The sequence below is a fragment of the Idiotropiscis lumnitzeri genome, chromosome 16 (assembly GCF_059441095.1).
Source record: "Idiotropiscis lumnitzeri isolate Australia: NSW breed Sydney's pygmy pipehorse chromosome 16, RoL_Ilum_1.0, whole genome shotgun sequence".
NCBI lineage: Eukaryota > Metazoa > Chordata > Actinopteri > Syngnathiformes > Syngnathidae > Idiotropiscis > Idiotropiscis lumnitzeri.
The window spans coordinates 7421273-7441879 of record NC_142406.1 but is presented as its reverse complement, the minus strand read 5'-3'; the positions used below and the strand labels follow the sequence as shown (position 1 = coordinate 7441879).

Here is a 20607-nt window from a genome sequence, read left to right as displayed (position 1 = left end):
ATTTGGGCTTGTTCTTTGCCCATATAGTATTTGACACGGTTGGTTTCTGCCTCTACATTTGCTTTGTTGGATAAGTCAAGCATATTATGTATATCTTATAATAGCCAACCCCTCCCTTATCGTGTTGAAGGGGTGTGTGTGTCCCCATGATCAGAGGGGCTGTCTGGGGCTTTATGCAGCAAGCAGGGTCACTCAAGGTAAATAGGTTGAAAGATCAAAGACCCCATATGACGAGTACGAACTTTGACTGGCATTTTCTCTTCTCCAGAAGCTGGCCCCCTTTTGGAAACAGAAGTGGGGCTCGATGGCAAGCACCTTGTGGCCTGCCCTGCACCCATCACCAGGCATTCTGAGGTTGACACAGTGCGCTGCCACTGAGTTTGGGGTCTAATGGAATGCATCGCTCTTTTATCATACCAGTATCAAGGAGCTTCTGCAGATCAGCCACTACGCTGCCACACAGAGCAAGGGATAGCTGGTGAAGGGTCTGGATAATGAGGGCGGCTGGATCAATAAGTGGCCAGTGGCTAAAGGCAGTGAGACAACCCAAACCCGAGAAGAGTGGAGGCCAGCGATATGGCGTTGTCATTATATAAAAAAATATATATATATATATATATATATATATATATATATATATACATACACATATATTAGGGCTGTCAAAATTAAAGCGTTAACTCAGGTGATTAATCCCAAAAATGTTAACTCAGTTAAATATTTTTACTCAGTTAACTCAGTTTGATTTACTTAAAAAATAATTGGCATACTTTGCAAATATTGTGCCATATTAGCTGTCTTGAGCACGTCTCAGAACAAAACACGGTTTAAGTTACCACTGGGCCTCGCAAACCAACACTGCTGGAGTATGGCGCTTGTAGGCAGTTTTGAGAAATGTTTCGAAAACAAATGTCTGTAAAGATGTCTCCATTTAGATCGTATTCAAGAACCCAAGAAAGCTATTATAACAGTCTTTGAATTAAATATACTTCATATTTGGTGATAATATCTGTTATAAGCTTCGCAGAAAATAGTAGTTGAAAAATGTGATTAATCACAATTAATCATGGAATTTTTTTGTGATTAGTTTAAAAATGAATCACTTGACAGCACTGATATATATATATATATATACACACACACACACAAGAGTTGTCAGGTAAGTATTATTATTCTTGTTCTGTATATAATCATCAACTAAAGCGTTTTGATGTTCAGCCGGTGTAAGTGGGTCTGTGGCATAAGTGGGAGACAGGTGGGACACTTTGTCATGAATATGCCCATTGCTGTTATCATATGCCTAATGCCATCATTCTCAGATGGCATGATTGGAGCTGGACTGTACAGAAGTGCAGGGTTCAATTCTGGCTCCGTCCTTCCTGTGGGTTTTCTCCGGTTACTCCAGTTTCCTCCCACATTCCGAACACATGCATGGTAGGTTCATGGAACACCTCGCCTACTGCCCAAAAACGGCTAGGATAGGCTATAGCATGCCTGCGACCCTTGTGTGGATAAGCACCTCAGATAATGGATGGATCGCTAGATGGATGTTTAAGAATTGTAAAACACAAATATGTGTACTGTATATGAATGCCTCTGTACTTCTTCTTGAGCTTGACTTCTTCATCCTCATTTATTTCCGCTTCAGTTTCTGCCAGTAGGCCAGCCCTATAGTCATGATTTCCATCACTGACATGTCTTGGCAGCGACCTGAGCCACTCCACTTGCAGTTCATGATTGATCATGCTGTTTGTGGTCGTGCTTTGTGAAGGCTGCTTTAGCCAAGGTACTCTCTTGCTTCAACGCGCTTGACTGTTTTTCCAAGATTTTCTATCACCATTTTGAAACGCTTCTCGTCAATTCCTTTGAATTGACAGCTCAACGTCAGGCTCTCGATCATTGTCTACACCAGGGGTGGCCAACCCGCGGCTCTTTGGCTGATTTCATGCGGCTCTTTAAGCGATATTCTGGCGTAAGGCGTAAGTGTAAACCATGGTCAAACACACCGTAACAACCCCCCCTCAAGAGATTAATTTACCCGACCGCTAGATTCACGAGATCCACCAACTTCAGCAAATACCGCACTATCGCCACATACGGCGCTGTACGGAGCCACTGTCCGACCGCAAACGCCACTATTAGCCACAAATAATGCTCAGAACTGCACCAAACTTCATCAATAGTACACACAGGGTCCCAGCACGTACTTCATAAAAAAATGCCTTAATGACGCTGTTGAAATCTTGTCTCCTGAAGACAACAAACTAAAACGAAGCATATCAGATGTCCAACTCTCGCGCCACACTGTTGAACGCAGAATAACGGACATTAACACTGCTATTGAATCACAGTTGCACTCTGACCTTCAAGCATGTGAGTATTTTAGTGTGGCATTGGATGAGAGCTGTGACATACAAGACAAGCCTCAGTTAGCAATTTTTGCACGGTCTGTGTCAAACGAATGTATGATCAAAGAAGAATTCCTTGATATTGTGCCATTAAAAGACAGAACCCGTGGCATAGATGTGAAAGAAACGATGATGGCTGCATTTGCAAAAGAGAACCTGCCCATAGCAAAACTAACTGCAATAGCCACGGATGGAGCGCCGGCCATGATCGGATCCGTGAACGGGCTTGTGGGGCTATGTAAAACTGATCAAACATTTCCCGACTTTTGGAATTTCCATTGCATCATCCACAGGGAGCAACTCGTGTCTAAATCATTGAATTCAGACAACGTCATGAAGCCTGTGATGGAAATCGTGAACTACATCCGCACACACGCGCTTAACCACAGGCAATTCAGGAGTCTCATCGCTGAGCTGGACCAAGGGCTTCCAGGTGACCTGCCGCTGCACTGCACTGTGAGGTGGCTGTCAAAAGGCAAAGTGCTCTCTCGCTTCTTTGAGCTTTTGGATGCCGTAAAACTGTTCATGGAAGAGAAGGGCAAGGACTATCCCGAGCTCTCGGACCTCGAGTGGATTATGGATCTGGCATTTTTGGTCGACATGCTGTGTCACTTGGACAGACTGAACCTGACCCTGCAAGGCAAGTTAAAAATGCTGCCTGACCTCGTGCAATGTGTGTTTGCGTTTATCAACAAACTGAAACTGTTCAAGACGCAAATTCAAAAGAAAGATTTCACGCATTTTCCCACTCTGCTAAAAGCCAGTGAACATGTCACCAGTGCCGCCCTGAAAAAGAAAAGAGACAGATATGCAACGCTTATTGAAAACTTGCACGAAAGCTTTGTGACCCGGTTCCGTGATCTACAACTGAAAAGACCACAGATTACGTTCCTTGTCGACCCATTTAATGCGGAGATGGACTGTTTGAAAATCCCGCTCGTCACAGATGAGGCTGCGGCGGAGTTGGAGATGATCGATCTTTGTGAGGAGGATCAACTGAAAGCTGTTTTCAGGGAAGGGACCATTGAGTTCTGGAAACGTGTGCCAATGGAAAAATACCCCAACATCAAACGGGCTGTGCTAAAGATCCTGTCGATGTTTGGGTCAACGTACGTCTGCGAGTCTGTGTTTTCCACCCTGAAACATGTGAAATCAAAGCATCGATCTGTTTTGACTGACACTCATGTGAAAGAGTTGCTTCGAGTGGCAACAACGGAATACAAGCCAGATTTGAGGAGGATTGTTCAGGACAAGGAATGCCAGAAGTCCCACTAAGCAGCATAGTAAGAGAAAAATGTCATTGAAAATTGTTATATTTTTGTTTGTGGACTTGCTTGAACTGAGAGTTTATGTGTGTGTGAGACAGTGCACACAATGTTAACTGTTGAAAAAAATAACTGTCATTATCTTGCTGTGGGTCATTTTCAATAAATCTGGCTGAGCAGAGGCCTGTGTGTGTCTCTCTCTGTGTGTGCGCGCACACACACATGATGCATGGAATGATGTTCATGTGTGCCCATGTATGATGTGGCTCTTTGCAGTAACACAGTAAAAAAAGTGGCTCTTAGTCTCTGACTGGTTGGCCACCCCTGGTCTACACTACCACACTGGTTTTCAATTGTCAACTTCTGATTGGTTTCCTTGTACTGTATTGTACCTGTTGCACTGTAGCCAACCCGACTCAGACGAGACCCAAGCCGTTTCAGTAACTTGAGCAACTTTTCCACCACACACCAATGACTCTTTCCTTAAAAGGCCATGTTTGCGAGAGGATGGTGACGCGTTCAATGCCAATTGGAAACCATGGTGCCCTGGTTCATCACCTGGTTAAACAAAGTGTTGAAATCAAACACAGCTGTTGTCAGAGTTCCACTAGTCCTGCATCATTGCTGCAATCCAAATATTTTGAACTTCACGTTTCTTTGGTATAAAAGCTCATGGGATCATTCTTATGAAATCTGTACGCACATCCGTTTTTGCAACAGGGCGCTAACACTGGTGATTAAAAAAAGGTGTAAACAATCAGATGACTAGAGGTTTCTTTTATCGAACAATTACCTGTTGCCAGTCAACATCCCACGCGACCATTTGGTGATGTTACATAGAGAATGGACACTTCTAAAGTAGTAAAAAAACAACAACAACAACAATTGGTATCAATGACTTTTGAAAACATTGTAGAAAAACGTTACATGGGCAAAATTATTTGTATTATTTTAAAAGACATATTTTTCAGGTGAACTGAAAATATTTTTCTTTTTAATATTATTAACACGATTTTTCCAATAAGAGCCACATATGGAAATGATAAAAGGTCTTTCTGAAACAATGTGTAAATGAAATTACTAATGCGTCTTAAAAAATAAAATAAATAAATTAATAAATAAATAAATAAGAGTTTTTATTGAAAAAATACATAGCAATATAGATTCGGACTCTGAAGTTTTAAATACCATAACGACTACAGCAGAATTGATCAACCCAAATAAAATCATTATGAAATTGGCATGCCTCGTAATGCGTGACGTCACAGACCTTTACTCTTTACGTATTTATATTACATATAATAAACTCAAGAATAGAGTACTAGCTAATTGCAAAGAATTTCTGTGATGTTCTTAACACATTTAGGATCACCTGGTTAAAGAAGTGTCTCTCTTATCCAAATTCAATCTGGTATTTTATTCCTAATTACATCTTCAGCAAAATTGGAGGACTTCACTTTCTTCTTCAGTGTAATTTTTGTACCAACCAAATTACCTATCAAACGCTCCAAATTTTATCAACAGGCCCTGCTTGCGTGGGTATTGGCCTTTGTCCACAATTTCTCACCTCACAAAACTCTCCTTTGGAACAACTCCAATATACTTGTTAGAAACAAGTCTCTATTTCTTCCCAAATGGCACGAAAAAGGAATTAATCACCTCCTAAATTTATTTGATGAATTGGGTAATATGCTATCTTATGAGCAATTCATGTCTGTACACAACTTCCCAATTCCTTTAAAAAAAAAATTAATTTAGTAATACGTGCCATTCCTAATGGTGTGATTCATCTTATGGCAAACCACTTAAAATATAGTAAAGCTGCTCCTACAGATTCTATTTTAACACTAGACGGAATTGAATTAATAGACATAAAATGTAATAATCAGCATATACGACGAATTCTATTAAAAAATAACAAAATTGTGCCCAGAGGGAAATCTTTTTGGAATTCTCAGATTGTGGACGTAAATTGGAAAAAAGCATGGCTTTTACCTTATAAATACTGTATTACTAATAAAGCCAAGGTGATACATTTTAATATCTTACATAATATATATCCGGTTAATTCCTTAATCTCCAAATTTATTGATATTAGCAATATTTGCTCTTTCTGTGGGAATGAAACTGAAACAATATCTCATTTATTCTTTGACTGTATGATCACAAAGCAATTTTGGGTTGATTTAATGCTTCATTTCTTTAAACCATCTGAAACCCCCTGTGTTCTTAATCTGAAGGATATTGTTTGCTATTATAGTAACCCAAACGATAACAATTTTGCATACTTAATTAATTTCATCATTCTTTATGCAAAATTTTTTATCCACAAACAGAAATTCTCAAAATCCTCTCCCAGATTTGTGCCTTTCCTGATAGAGTTGAAATCCATATTTAACTCGATTAAATTAATTAACAACAAGAAAAGCAACAAGATATTGACATTTTTGAATGCCTTTTTCCTTTAAAAGCCTTAATTACATATATCCAGAGACATTGTTCCTGTTTTACTGTGTATTTTTATTTTATTTTATAATACAGTGAACCCCCGCTACTTCGCGGTTCACCTTTCGCGGGTTCAGTGCTTCGCGGGTCTAAAAAATATTCGGGGGCATTGTAGTTTCGCCGAGCGGCACAAGGGGGCGCGGAAGCGGTTAGACGGCCGGCGTGCGCCGAAGAGGAGAGTGGACGAAGAAGAGCAGGTTCCCCCGGACACGATCGGGGGCGACGTTTCGCGCGGTTCGGACCGTACCCGAGCTGCGGCCGGCGTGCGTGGCAGTTCAGCCGAAGAGAAACAACTTCCGCCCGGGCACTCGCGCGGCGACATTTTGCTTCGTTCGGGACCGTGCGTGAGCTCCGAAGGAGACCGGCCGGCGTGTGTGGCTGTCAAGCCGAAGAGAAACAACTTCCGCCCGGGCACCGGCGGAGCGCGAGGCTGTCAGTTATGAATGAATAAATAAATAAATGAAGAATGCCACCTTTCATTTCACTGTCATGATCCGTGCCTGTCATGCCGCGTGTGTTTTTGTTTTTTCAGCTGTGTGGGCGTTCCTCCAGCGATCGTCTCGCGCCATGCCGTCAGCTGCTGCGAGACGCGCTGATTACACTGACTGTATTGTGATAATAAATATCTTTGTATCACCACCTTTTTCCCGGGTCTGCGTTTGGAGAGTCCTGCTCAATCCTCCAGTTCTGCTGGAGGATCATAACATTCACAGGGCACACCGGACGGCGTACCAGCAGGTAAAAGTCGAAGTAATTAAATAAATACAAAAAGAAGTAATTGAATAAATACAAAAATAATGGCTGGGGAATAAAAAAATAATACGTTTTAATAATAATTTGTTTTTTTGTTATAACATGAATTCCCGAGAGCCATCTCCATTCTGAACTCTCACACACACACGAGAACACCCTTACCTTGCAGAACAGCATTGTGATGTGTTTTTATATACACTATTCAGTACTAAATTCCATTGCACTCTCTTATTTATTTATCTAATTTATATATTTGTCTGTATTATTGTTGTATTGCACTGGAGAGGGGAGCCCTCTCATCTCGTTGCACACTTGAGTACAATGACAATAAAGGGATTTCTAATTCTAAAAATTTCACTCTCTCTCTCTCTACCAGTATATATATATATATATATATATATATATATATATATTTTTTTTTTAAGCATTTTTGAAGGTGTGCCGCTACTTTGCACCTATATATATTTTTATATATATATATATATATATATATATATATATATATGTATATATATATATATATATATATATATATATAGGTGCGAAGTATATATATATACACGGTGTTTTTTTTGTTTTGTTTTTTTGAAGGTGCGACGCTACTTCGCGGATTTACAGTTTTCGCGGGTGGTCTCGGTCCCCATTAACCGCGATAACCGGGGGTGCACTGTATACATTTTTTTTCTACATTCATTATCCCTCGCTGTGAATTCTATTTAAGGATGAAAAATGTATATGTTAGTTTAATACCTGAACTGAACTTGTGATACTGTTGTACTGTCTATTTATAATGTTCAATAAAAAAAAAAAGGGAAAAAAATATATATATTACATATAATGCCATTTAAAAAAAAATACGCGGTTTTCCATTTTCATATTTATATTTTTGATTTACCTTAGACTTTCTTTTTTTAATTACTGAATCAGAACTCCAGTGAGCTCACCGGTCAGTCCCTATGGCAACAGTACCCAGCCGCTACAACGACGTCACTGCTATGTTTTCCATTGTCCACGCTTGCTGCTAAAGGGAGACCTGGCTTCGTTTATGTAGAAATACGAACGAACAGTACAAAGTAAGTAATCAAGCCATACACACTCTACATTAATTCATCTGCAATGACCTACACCTGTGCCACGTTTTAAACACACGACTAGCTTTCACCGAGTGTATTTGTTTGAATTAGCCGTTAGCTTGCTAAGACATGCAATCGAAGAATTGGAACTGATTGCTGCCTTTTACGACTGACGTTGCTGTTCAATGATGCATCTTACGTTGTCTATCGATAATCATAAATGTGCAATAATACATACGTGAAATGTTCTCAATTGTATTAATTACTCGTATTTGACCAAACTGTCAATGACAGTTGCTAATGTTAGCTATGTTGTGCTTAGCTCACATAACCTGATTGGTTCATCAATGTTATTGAAAACACTAGTACATGAATCATAGTATGAATTGTTATAGTATAAATTGTCATGGATTGTCTTCATTGGTTTACCGTGCACGTTTATGCGAATGTTACAAGCTCGGTGCTAAAAAACCAAGGCTAAAATGTGCAGCGTTAGCTGAGCCCAGCAAGCACGTCAAAATAGACGTGTATTTGGTAGATCACGTCTTCGTTGTAACTTGAAACGTTTCTTTTTAGGCAATTTAATTTTCCAATCCTGCTTTGCTGCTGGAAATGTCATCGTATGTGCTTGTCCACTGTGAGAGTGATAATCTAAAATCCAGAAATCACAATGTATTAAATTTCAAGAATTTGTGTGATACAGCCGCAAATAAGTATTTTAAACACTTGTCTTTCTCCTGTTAGTCCAGCTGTTAGTCCACCTGTAAAAGTCCACCTCCATTCCATATATTATCCTGAATCAGATGTACCTGTGTGAGGATATTAGCTCCATAAAGACACCTGTCCAGCCCATACAATCAGTAAAATTCAAATTTGTAACACGGCTGCGTTCAAAGAGCTGTCCAAAACACACAAAATTGTACAAGCTCCGGAGAAATTGCCGAGCAGCTTGGTAAAAAAAAAAAGGTCCACTGTCGGAGCAATCATTAGAAAATGGAAGAAGCTAAGTAACAGTCAATCTCATTCGGAGTGGTGCCTCATGCAAGATATTAGTGATAGACCGATCAGGGCAGATACTGATACAGATTATTAGTAGTCATGGAGGCTGATAACCGATATTTCAAGCTGATATTCATTGGTTTAAAAAAGGGGGAAATTATGTAAATATTTAAAAAAATAAAAACTCCAAAACTTGACTTAGTTTAAATGCCTTTAAGCACATGTTCATTAAACAAATTTAGTGATTTGCTAGATGTCAAAGCTTTTTTTGACCTTGGAATATAGAAAACTTAATTTTAAAAGTCTAACAAAAAGTGCCCGGAGTTCCCAGGCTCAGCTGCATGTTATACTTGAATGAAAACAAACATCTCTTTAAAGTTTACTACAGCAAATAGTTTTCTATTAGTTGTGAGTTGTAGTAGACATTTATCAAAATTTCTGCAAAGTCTGTTGTAGTGCGTGTGACTTGAGGTGAAAAAGCAAACAGGCAGCCGACTGCTGATTGGCTGCTGCCCACTGCACAAGGAAACAATCAGATAGTGCTGTGGGCAGGCCAATCTGCTCCTGCAGGCAGAGCCACGAGCACAACAGAGAGAGACAGGAGTGCTGTAGCGGACCAAAATAAACCAGCTTTTAATTTATTGGCCTTGAAAGTTATTAAAAAGGCAGATGCCGATTATCGGCAAAATGCCAAATATCGGCCTCGATAATCGGTCCATCGATATCACTTCATGGGGTCTAATTTTTCCTAAGAAATGTGAGGAATCAGCCCAGAACTACACGACAGGAATTGGTCAATGACCTGAAAAGAGCTGGGACATCCGTTTCCAAGGTGATTGTAGGTATTGTAGACGTCATGGTTTGAAATTACAAACCGATTGGGAAATTACAATAATTGGGTTTTATTTATGGTGATTGATGAAAATGAAGTCCATGTATTTTGAAAGAGGCCAAACATTAGTCAATAGTTTGTTAGCTCTTACGTTGCAATTATTAGTTATTGGTGACCACTGTTCCATGTTAACCAACGATGCATTGAATTTGTGCTTTCTTTTCCAACTGTTTGCAATTAAAAAAAAATTAAAAAAAGCTTTGCTTTCTGCTAATTGTTTATTGATTCAAAGAGAATACAGAAATATCTGGGACCAATAAGCTTTTTTGTTAAACCGACAATTGTAAAAAGCTAACTATGTTCTCTTGCAACTGTTTCATTTTAGTGGACCGTGGTTTAAAGCGCCGTCAGGTGAAACCGCTGGCTGCTTCTCTTCTTGATGCCTTGGATTATAACAGCTCAGATGACAGTGACTTTGAAGTTGGAGATGCCTCAGGTATGCATTTGTTTTTTTTATAGTTTAATTTAATTCTCCTGTTTGAATGCAATCTTGCACATTGGTGTACAGTACTATATTTATAGTGTAACAGTACATACTAAGGCTATTTTTGAGGCTTTGTTGTTCTCTTAAAACTACCTTTCTGTCCTGAATGCACTGGCACAATAGTGACATTGCAGGTTAGCCGTGACATAATTGGAAAAACAGTGTAATATTAATGTTAGTGAGCTACTTGCTAGCTGTATATTAATTTTATCTTAAGGCTAACAAGGATAATTACATTAGCCTTAGCATTTAGCACACTGGTAATTTAATTGATGCATTTAATTGAGTTCCTGTCGCAACTCACTAATCGGCGTGCTTATGTGACCGCCACGATGGTGGGTACATCATTCCCATCAAAGTGACTGCATGTTCATTGAAATTAAACCAGAACTTTTATGAGGTTTACTTTTGTTCATATACTTTGATGGTGTGAAACATGTCCAGTCACTCCAGAACATTTGAAGAAAAAAGCGCCTGAAAAATCCTTAACTATGAAACATATTCCCAGTTTCTTTCTTGAGATTGTACAGATTTGTGAGTATGCAGCACAATTTTCAGGAATCCTGGTTATTTTCTTTTTTGTGCCATTCACAAACGGTTTGCATGGTGCAGGTGTGCCCACTCTTTTTCTGCATGCGAGCTACTTATAGAATAACCAAGTCCAAGTGATCTACCTACTTTGTTTATGTATTTATTTGAAAATAGAATTAGAATTCTTTAAAGGTACAGTCTATATTGATGTGCCTTGCATAACAGCATGAAACCATATCGCACAATTCAACTAGTGCACATTTTCTGTCCGTTACATGACTGACGACTTGCGCTGAATGGAATGAGTCAAAGATAGAATCTGGACAGGAGCTGCTGCTCGCGAGCCTTGCGCTCACCTCCCAATGAATATTGGGCAAGTTGGACTTCGTGTTGGCTCGTGCTACGACTGCCATTTGTGGTGGTGGCCGGCTTCACCTTCCCATGGGTCGTTCAGGTCTGAGGACCAAATACTGCTGGAGGTGTCGAGTAAGCGCAGCCTCAGGGGGATCGCTCCTTTGCTGTTGCCGGTCCTTCTCTATGGAATGAACTCCCGTTGATTATTCCGCTATCCCCCTCTCTGTCCACTTTTAAAAGTCTTTTGAAGACACGCTTTTTGTTCTTCTGGTATCTACTGTATGTGTGATTGTGTTTTAATTTGTGTTATAATTATCCGATAATTTATATTACTTTTTTATTCATTCTTATATTATGGAAAAAGCGCTTTGTTACGACTCCACCTGTTGTGAAATGCACTATATAAATAAATTTGTATTATATTGTATTTTAATTTGCACTACTGTACGTAAACGTCAGGAATGCTGGTAATGTTTCTGCAAAATATGTTAAAAGTTGAATCTGGGGGTGCTGGAGCCTATCCCAGCTGAGGGTACGCTGCAAATTAACATACACAGGGAGGGAATAAGTACAACAAAAGCCTCCTGGAAGGCTAGATCTATGGCCAAATGATCCGTTTGCGGCAAACATTACATCGTACATCGGAAATATGGCCTAAGGTATTTAAGATTTATGTTCAGATTCGGCTTATTGCTCAGTCGTGAGAGAACTGATCTGAGACCATCTTTAGAGGGGTCTGAATGATTGCTTTATAGCTATATCGACTGAGTATTAAAACACTCTACTATCCAAACATCGAACTTCAGATGTCTAATTTTCCATTTGTCTTGTATTCTAATAGGATCAGATGGAACAGGCAATGGCAGTGATGAGGAAGGTTCTAAACGAAGTGCTGCAGGTTCCGAAAGTGACTCAGAAAATGTGGGTTCTATCGATGATGGTACTGATGAAGAAGATCCCAAAGATCTGACAGCTGAGGACAACCTGGCTGAAGACGAAGACAAGTCAAAGCAGCAGAGCTCCTCAGATGCTTCTACCAAAGACACCCCTCTTGTGAGTCCACCCAAAGGCAGGCGAAAGAACAAGAAGGTTTTGGAGCCAGAGTCCGCTGCAGACGGTGGTAGTGTCTCGACCTTGGCCTCTGCACCTGGCAGTGATAATGCAGATGTGTTTGAAACCGAGCCCAAAAAATGGAACTTTCGCAGGAACCGTCCACTGCTGGACTTTACAACCATGGAGGAGCTGAATGAAATGGATGACTATGATAGTGAGGACGACAATGACTGGAGACCCACAGCGGGGAAGAAGAAAGGCAAGGCTTCCACCCAGAAAGGATGCACAGAGGAAGGTGATGGCACCACTGCAGATGATCATGATGGCGACGACGACGACGATGATGATGACGACGATGATGATGATGACGACAAGGATGATAATGATGACGACGACGATGGAGATGAGGACGGCGAGGATGATGATGATAAGGAAGATGATGAAGAAAACAACAGTAGTAGTGAGAGTGACAAGGAGTTGAAGAAACCCAAGAAAAAGGCCAAGAGTACTAATGCTTTTGATGAAGAATTAACAAATGACAGCATGTCCCAAGGAAAAGGAAATGAGGTAAGCGTACCTTGTTATTGTCATTTATAGTCCCCTCAAAATTATTGGAAGGGGAAGGTCAATTTCCAGAGCTGGGCATTCCACCAGACCAGTCCGGCCCTCCCGCCCGGCTGGACGGCCAATTTTGGGGTAGGGGGTGACAAATTGAAAAAAATAATTCGATTAACAAAGGCAAATTGTCCCTTGTGTGTTTGTTGAACCTACTCACGAAACGGGCAAAAATTGCCTCTGAATGCGTCAAAAGCACCACTACCGTTTGTGTATGAAGAGTCGTAAGACAGCAGCGTGCAGAAACACTGTGAGAGCTTAATTACTTTTGTCCAGCTTTCTTCCGCACATACGTACTGGTCTGTTGTCAACTGACTGTGGTCTCAAACCTTCCCCAACAGAGGGTGGTAACACACTATGTAATGCTCACAGTCAATCCAGTGGAGAGCTCCTGAAAGTCCTGCATGCACAAATTTGGAACTCCGCCCACACATAAGGCGCTCCGTATTATAAGGCGTCTTTCCATTTTGGAGAAAATTTGGCACTTTTGGGTGCGCTCTATAGTCGTGAAAATACGGTTTGTATTGCCATCTTAGTCAATTTCCATGAAAGTATCTCACACTTGTGCAAGTTAAATTTATTTTGGAGATATCCCCAAATCTAGAGAGAATCTCCAGAGAATGAGTTAATTTTTTCGGTCCCGGAGACCTAACAGCTCATCAGCATACAGAGATATTTTATGCTCCTTGCCTTATCTTGTAAAGCCAATGATAGAATGGTTATTCCTTATGACGATGACAAGAGGATGGATGACTAATACTAAAAGGGAGGTCAGAGGGCAGCCCTGACGTGTACCCCAACACAACCTAAATAGTATAGAATAGTGGTTATACGTAAATACCATCGCTGAACGACATGCAGATAGTAACTTAACCCATGAAATAAATGTATTACCAAAGCTAAATCTATGTTTAAAAATAATGCTTCTTTCCGCTACCACAATCCCTTTTCAGCTTCGGACCGCCTGTCTTTCACAAAATCCGTCTAGTCTGTGGATGCAACAGATAGAAAAACGTCTTCTCAACAACGGGTCAATACTTTAGCCCCAAATATTTTTGTCACAAGCCACAGTGAGATTGTCCTACAAGATGAATGCTCCAAGTGGTACTTATCCTTTTTCCAGAGCAAAGTTATACGAACCTGTAAAAGAAGCTGCACTGTACAAAAAATGTTGTTAGCTGGTGAGAACATGCAGCATCAAACTCACTCCGTAGGCCAACCAGGCAAGGAGATTTGCAGGGTTGCAATGAACGAATTGCTTCAATTAGTTTGAGTTGCTCTATTGGGATATCCAATGAGGAGACCTGGTCTGGAGTCAAAGTTAAAATCTGCAAATCTCTAAAGAAATTGGAAATAAGAGAGGTATTACAAGAAGTACCACAGCTATAGAGACCCCACTACAAAGTAATGTTGAAATGTATCATTAATTCCAAGCTGGTCAGTGACAGTGTCTTGCTTAACTCTGGAACTCTTCAGCTGATTTTCAGGTAACTTACCTGCGCATTCTCCATAGTCATATAATTTACTCTTATTTTTAAGGAGCAGATGTTGAATTGAATATGATGTGAGTCAATCATCATTTAGTCCTTAATCGTTCTTTGCATAAATCTGGGGAAAGGGATTGTGCATTCCGATTATTGCTGTGCTGTGACATGATTGAGAGGTCATTCATGGCGCAATCTTACCAGCAAGTTGTACTTCCTCCTCAGGAGTGACAGGTTCAGCCGCCTGCTGTCTTTGCTCGTCAAGTAACGCGACTGCAGATGCTTGCTCCCGTTCACCTCTCCAAAAAGGAGTCCCCCTCACAAAAAATGGAATGGTTAAACAGATCTTGACACAATCTAATCATGTCCTGTATATTTCCTACCACCTTCTTTTTCTCCCGCGGTCACATTTGTTGCTTGCTTTCAACTCGGAAATAGCAGCCTGCCTTCTGCTTCCCCTTTAGGTCAGCCGTTCTGTCTTCCTTACATGGGGGTTCACCCTGAAGGGTGGCCAACCCCTCCCAACTCCACAAATTTCTGACACTTCTCATACATATTCTGGTAGTCATGAAGATACCAAGCTTTTGAACGACGTCAATTTTCTTTACCCATTGACCCCTTCTCCAAGTCCTTTTCCCAACTATTAGGTGCTGCCGTTTTTGCTCCCTCTCATACGAGCAATCCCTCTATCATACAGCAATTTCACTCCCACCTTCTTCGGACAATGTTTTTCCAAATCTCCTCACCCCTATTTTACAACAGTCTTCAACTCACAACAGTTGTTTGCAACCTCAACAGTTGTTGCAACCTCAACAAAATATGGACCTGTCATAATAAAACATCACTCCCAGATTTTTTTTCACCCCACCAATCTCACATAAGAGTACATTTCACCGCCTTATATCGCACAATATCCTCACTTTCTTCAAATCATTTTCTCAAACAAACAACAAAGAAGCCTAATATAAAAATACACATCCCTAGGTAATGGATTGTTGATTTGAAAATTATCATTAGAAGGGATCGGTAGCGCTAAAATTGACCTGTTTTTTTTTATTCAACAGGATGCCTTGTTAGATCGGTCCCAGTCCTGGACCGCTCAGCACATCCTCATCTGCTCAGTTTGCCTTGGAGACAATAGCGAAGATGCAGATGAGATCATTCAGTGTGACAATTGTGGTGTTACTGTGCACGAAGGTAAGCTGCTCTTAATTCCAGAAAATTTCTATGAATGCATTGCTGAAATATGAAATGGTTTAAGCTGCTCTTACACCGGTGAGTGCACCTTAACAGTTTTTTTTAACACTAGCTGCAGACATGGTCCATGTCTCGTGCGACTCCGTAAACCGGGGTCTCTAAGACCCTTACGCTTCATTTTCCTCTCCAACATATGCACACTCATCAACAAGATGGACATGCTGGCGCTGTTTGAAGAGGACCACAGACTTTTCCTCCTTTTGTCATTTGTGCTTCACAGTGAAACGGTTGTTTGAACTCAATTGACTTCAAAGTTGGTCTGTACGATCTCAAGACCTGGGACAAAAATATTGTGAAAAAAAATCATGTGCTTGAAATATTATGATGGGGGCAGGGCATCAAATTACCAAAGGGAAAAAACAATAGAAGGTCCTCACTATAGAAAATATTATATGGTGAGAAAGTCTTGAAGAATTCAGCTCATTGTGAGTCTTTTACAACTTAATAGTCTGAGATAAAAGAGACCATTTTAAATATTAATAAGGGACAGATTGAACTTTATTCAATCATTGGGAGGCAAAAGTCATTTGGAGTCACACCATAAACCTTGTCTGTCATTTTGTTTTCACTTTGGAATTTGGCTCAATATTTGGCCCTTTATATAGGAGTAATATTTTTACAAACTCCTGGAAAATGTATCCGAGTCTCTTTGAAATTTGGGCCTTTCATCTCAAGTTATTTAAGACGAAGTTATTGAAAGCTTTTTATTTCATCTCACGCCATTGCTGTGGAGATGTGCTGTTTGCAAAGAAAATTATGCTGTTTTTAAGAATCTAGACATGGATGACTACTCCAACGCACCAGTACCCCAAGGTTACCAGTACCTCAAAGGTCACAGTAATGCGACAGCTCTTTGTAGCTTCTTGCAGCTCTAGTTAGGCCCCGAGCTGTATTTGTGGAAATTATTATTTTTGCACAATGAATCACATTTTTCTGGCCTTAATTTACATGAAAAGTCACTAAGCTTTGTACACTCATCGAGCCTGGCAAAAATGTAGATATTTTATATGTAAACCATGACTGATATGAAGATTTATAATGAGCGCGACCTCAGACACTCCTATTGGTCCACTGACATGTTTGTCAATTTCATCGGTTAGATATGACCCGACTATCGGTGAACGTATTGGTGGTATGCAGCTCGATAGTAAAAAAAATCCATAAATATACCGCGTCACATTTAAAACCACAGCTTTCAAAAGCATGAGGATAAACTGGCGGCTTGTAGTCAGTATGTCCAATAACGCGCAGACTTTGACTGTGTCTACTAACGAGAACTCAATTCATCAACGCCTTGATACTTACGGCACTGTGTCGTCACTGCGCTAAACGTCCGTGGCTCTTTAGCGAATGATATTTTTAAGTATTTGTTTTTGTTTCCGTGTTAATCCTTGAAAATGTGTCTTCACATGAAAATGGTCAGTGGTTTGGGTGGACCGCTAGCTTTATTTAAAACATATGCGCGTGTGCACATTACGAATTGTCGGAATATCAAAAAATATTTTACTAAGATTGTGATTAATTTATTCTTTGAAGCATTCATATTAATATGTGCAATTGCAACAACATTATCGTAACAGAGCCTTAGAATTTGCGAAGGAGTTCATGCCATATTGAGGCATTGCAAAGGTTCTCCATCAGAAAGCAACAAAGTGTAGAGCTGAATAAATGACTATGCTGCAATTCTTGCTTTTGATGGGCAGTCTTACTCCGGCAAAGCACCCAGTGGGCTTGCAGAAAACTAAGTTTTTGATTTGTAAGAGTTTCTCATTGCTCAAAATGCCTGAAGGGTGGTTGACTGAATTAGAAGTTAGCGTTATCTCCCCAACAGATGCAGACCACTGCTTTCTGCCCTCATCCATAATGACGACCAATCTCGCAGCTGTAAGAGCTACCATAGCAACCACATCACCATAGCAATGGGAACACAGACCTCAGGAAATTCGGAGAAGGATTTCAGAATGATTTTTCTTTTGCTTCTCTTGCTTCTGTTTGTTAGTAACAGTCAGACTAATTTAAATTTCCAGATGGCTCATCACAGACAGGCGATTGAGTCTCGTGTTTGTACATGCCAAGATTCCTCTAACAAAAATAATTTTGTCAACTGAATAAGTTCTAGAAACACTAATAGTACAATACCTTTAGTAAGGGGTCATTTGTTTGGATAGCTATAACAAAAATGTTTCTGTATTTTCAGGGTGTTACGGCGTTGATGGGGAGAGTGATTCTATTATGAGCTCAGCATCCGAGAACTCAACAGAACCTTGGTTTTGTGACGCTTGTAAGAATGGAGTGATGCCAAGCTGCGAGCTTTGCCCCAACCAGGATGGTATCTTCAAAGAGACAGATGCTGGGAGGTAGGATACAGTGGCAGAAAGGCCCATTGGAGAGATGCCATTTTGAGGTTGCAAATGAAATGTATGCAGAATCAAAATACAAATGGTATAGTCTGCCAAAGGTTATCTGAATTGTACTTATGTTCCGTTGCAGAAGAGAAAATTGACTTATAGGGAGGAGGCTGGTAGAGGAATGAGAGGAGGAAGAGGAGAGATAGTGAAATAAAGGGAAGAAGAGAAAAGAGTGTGTTTTGTCAAGCGTGGAGACTTCAGCCACGTTATCGCTGATAGTGCTCCTTAGCCAGCCTGCACCCAAATTTACTACTTCAGTAGAGCATGAAAAACACAGCAAATTAAACTGTGAAGCGGTTGCTTGGTGGAGATGGATATCTCTATATTGGACTTTGGATTCTCTTCCCTTCAATCTGCATTTGAAATTGTGTGACACCAAACTCAAATCTCTTTATGGGGCAACCAAAATCTATTGAGTAAAAATCTTCCTCTCTGAAAATGTAGGGATGCCCCCATTCCATTGTTATTGAGTCGTGTTTGTCGGCACCGATCTGTTGCGAAAAACATGATTGATTGATTGCCTCTTCAAATGACACCAACCAGTGGGGCACATCCTAGCTCGTCATCAAATTATTTATACTTGTTAAACTTGTTTTTGATGTTAACGTCCAATGCTGCTCGATTATGGGGGAAAAAAAACAACAAAAAAACCCAGATTATTTTATGAATATTTGAAATCCCCATTTTTTTGGTACAAAACAAAAAATGTCTAAATCGAAACAATATTAAGACAAATCAAATGTATTTTACCTTAAAAAATGGTGAAAATGTATAAATTCAAGTTTGGTTTACTTTTATAAAGAAAATAGCTTACTTGCTCTCAACTTAAAATATAAATTGTTGTAGAACTGTTGCAACATTTAAACAAAAAATTTAAATTGAACAATCAATTTTTAACTCTAAGTGTACTCGCTATAGTATTCAATGTTTATGTATATAATAATATATCCTGTATATATTTTTATTTTACGATTATGCCGGTTTTGTAATCGCTGAATGTAATTATCAGAATTGTATTTAGATTAATTGCACCGTTCAAATAACTTCTTCAAATGCCTCACATTTGACTAACTTATTGTACTTAGTCGATGCCAGTGTGGACAGATTCTTCTTCTCCGGTCGATACAGTTTTACATCAGGCTGTGCAGACTTAGTTTGCAGTATATTTCGGCTTGCTAGCCGAAATTTGAGGTAGTAGCATGCGACATTTAAATCACTGCTAAATGGCTGCAGCAATTGCCGCCACTTCTGCACAGGTTTACTTGTCCTTCTCACAGTTTCAGTCATGGAACTCTTTTCAAGTTTCTTCTTGATTTTGTCATTCAATCTTTGCAGGTGGGTGCATGTGGTATGCGCACTTTATGTTCCTGGGGTTGCGTTTGGAGACATCGATAAACTGCGACCAGTGACGCTTACTGAAATGAATTATTCAAAATATGGGGCCAAGGCAAGTATTTTTTTTTCCATTTTGTTGTCTAGTGCTGTGGAAAAAGTTTTTTTCCCTTTTCTGATTTCATTTTTATCACACTAAAATTTTTCAGATTTACCAAATTCCATGTTTTACAACGACAACAACGCGAGTAAATGTGTGTTTTTACATGTTGAGTTTCACGTTTTTCATTTTCAAGTTTTTACGTGATCATTTTCAATTTTTTACATGATAGTTTTAGTATTTAAACGATAAGTTTCACATTTTTAAATATGTTTGGTGTTTATTTATTTATTAATTTTATTTCTTCTGGTGTGGCAACATTCCGCTTCAGTAGTAGGTTGGCTTAATACCAGTACCAAATTTACCTGATTTATACCGGTTTAACATTTTGAAAACTATCACAAACAATAAATCAAAATAAATCTGCTGTAATGTGTGGAATGTTCAAGATTCAAAAATACTTTTTTAATGCATTGTAAAAGGCTATTTATTGCAAGGTGTGTTGCCATTAAATCTGGTGTAAAATGATTCAAATATAAATAAATAAATAAAAAATAATTTTATGACAAGAACATGGCAACAGTCAAACATGGTGCGTCGGTCTTGGGTTGCATTATTTCCTTCGGAACTGAATTACTTTCTCTGTTTAATGGAACAATGAATCCTGGTCTCTACCAGAAAATCCAGCAGGTGAACATTCCGCCATCAATTCATGCCCTCAAACTCAAGCCTTGAGTTTTGCAACAACCTCAAACATACCAGCAAATAAAGTTAAATAAAGATTTTGGTATGGCTGAGTCACCATCAAGATGGTGTGATATGACCTTTGGGCAGTTAACGCATAAACACCTTCCGAGATACTTCTGTGAAGAAGAATGGACTGAATAAAAATCCCCCACAGCGGAGCAAAACACCCATCAGTAATTGTCGAAAGCGCCTGATTTCAGTATTCCAACAGAGGGTCTCACAACCAGTTCTTGGGTTCAGGGGCAATTACTTTTTAAGATTGTATTTTTTCCCCTTAATAAATAAAATCATCATTTAGAAAAGTTATATATTTACTTGGATTAATTTTACGATTTAGTGAAATTGGT

General features: G+C 39.6%; 1 protein-coding gene and 1 pseudogene across 2 annotated transcripts in view; both read left to right on the top strand.

Moving 5' to 3' along the window:
* The first annotated feature begins 2625 nt into the window (after positions 1-2625).
* Positions 2626-3586, top strand: LOC148321112 (general transcription factor II-I repeat domain-containing protein 2A-like; annotated as a pseudogene).
* A 4299-nt stretch (positions 3587-7885) lies between these two features.
* The window catches only part of LOC148321111 (PHD finger protein 14-like), a 98507-nt gene continuing 85785 nt past the window's right edge, over positions 7886-20607 (top strand). For both annotated transcript variants that reach the window (XM_088319319.1, XM_088319320.1), the window contains exons 1-6: positions 7886-8004; positions 10221-10331; positions 12106-12884; positions 15481-15613; positions 17871-18030; positions 19417-19528. In XM_088319319.1, coding sequence (XP_088175445.1) covers position 8004; positions 10221-10331; positions 12106-12884; positions 15481-15613; positions 17871-18030; positions 19417-19528 — 1296 coding nt within the window. In that variant the 5' untranslated portion in view covers positions 7886-8003. The remainder of the gene's footprint in view (positions 8005-10220; positions 10332-12105; positions 12885-15480; positions 15614-17870; positions 18031-19416; positions 19529-20607) is intronic.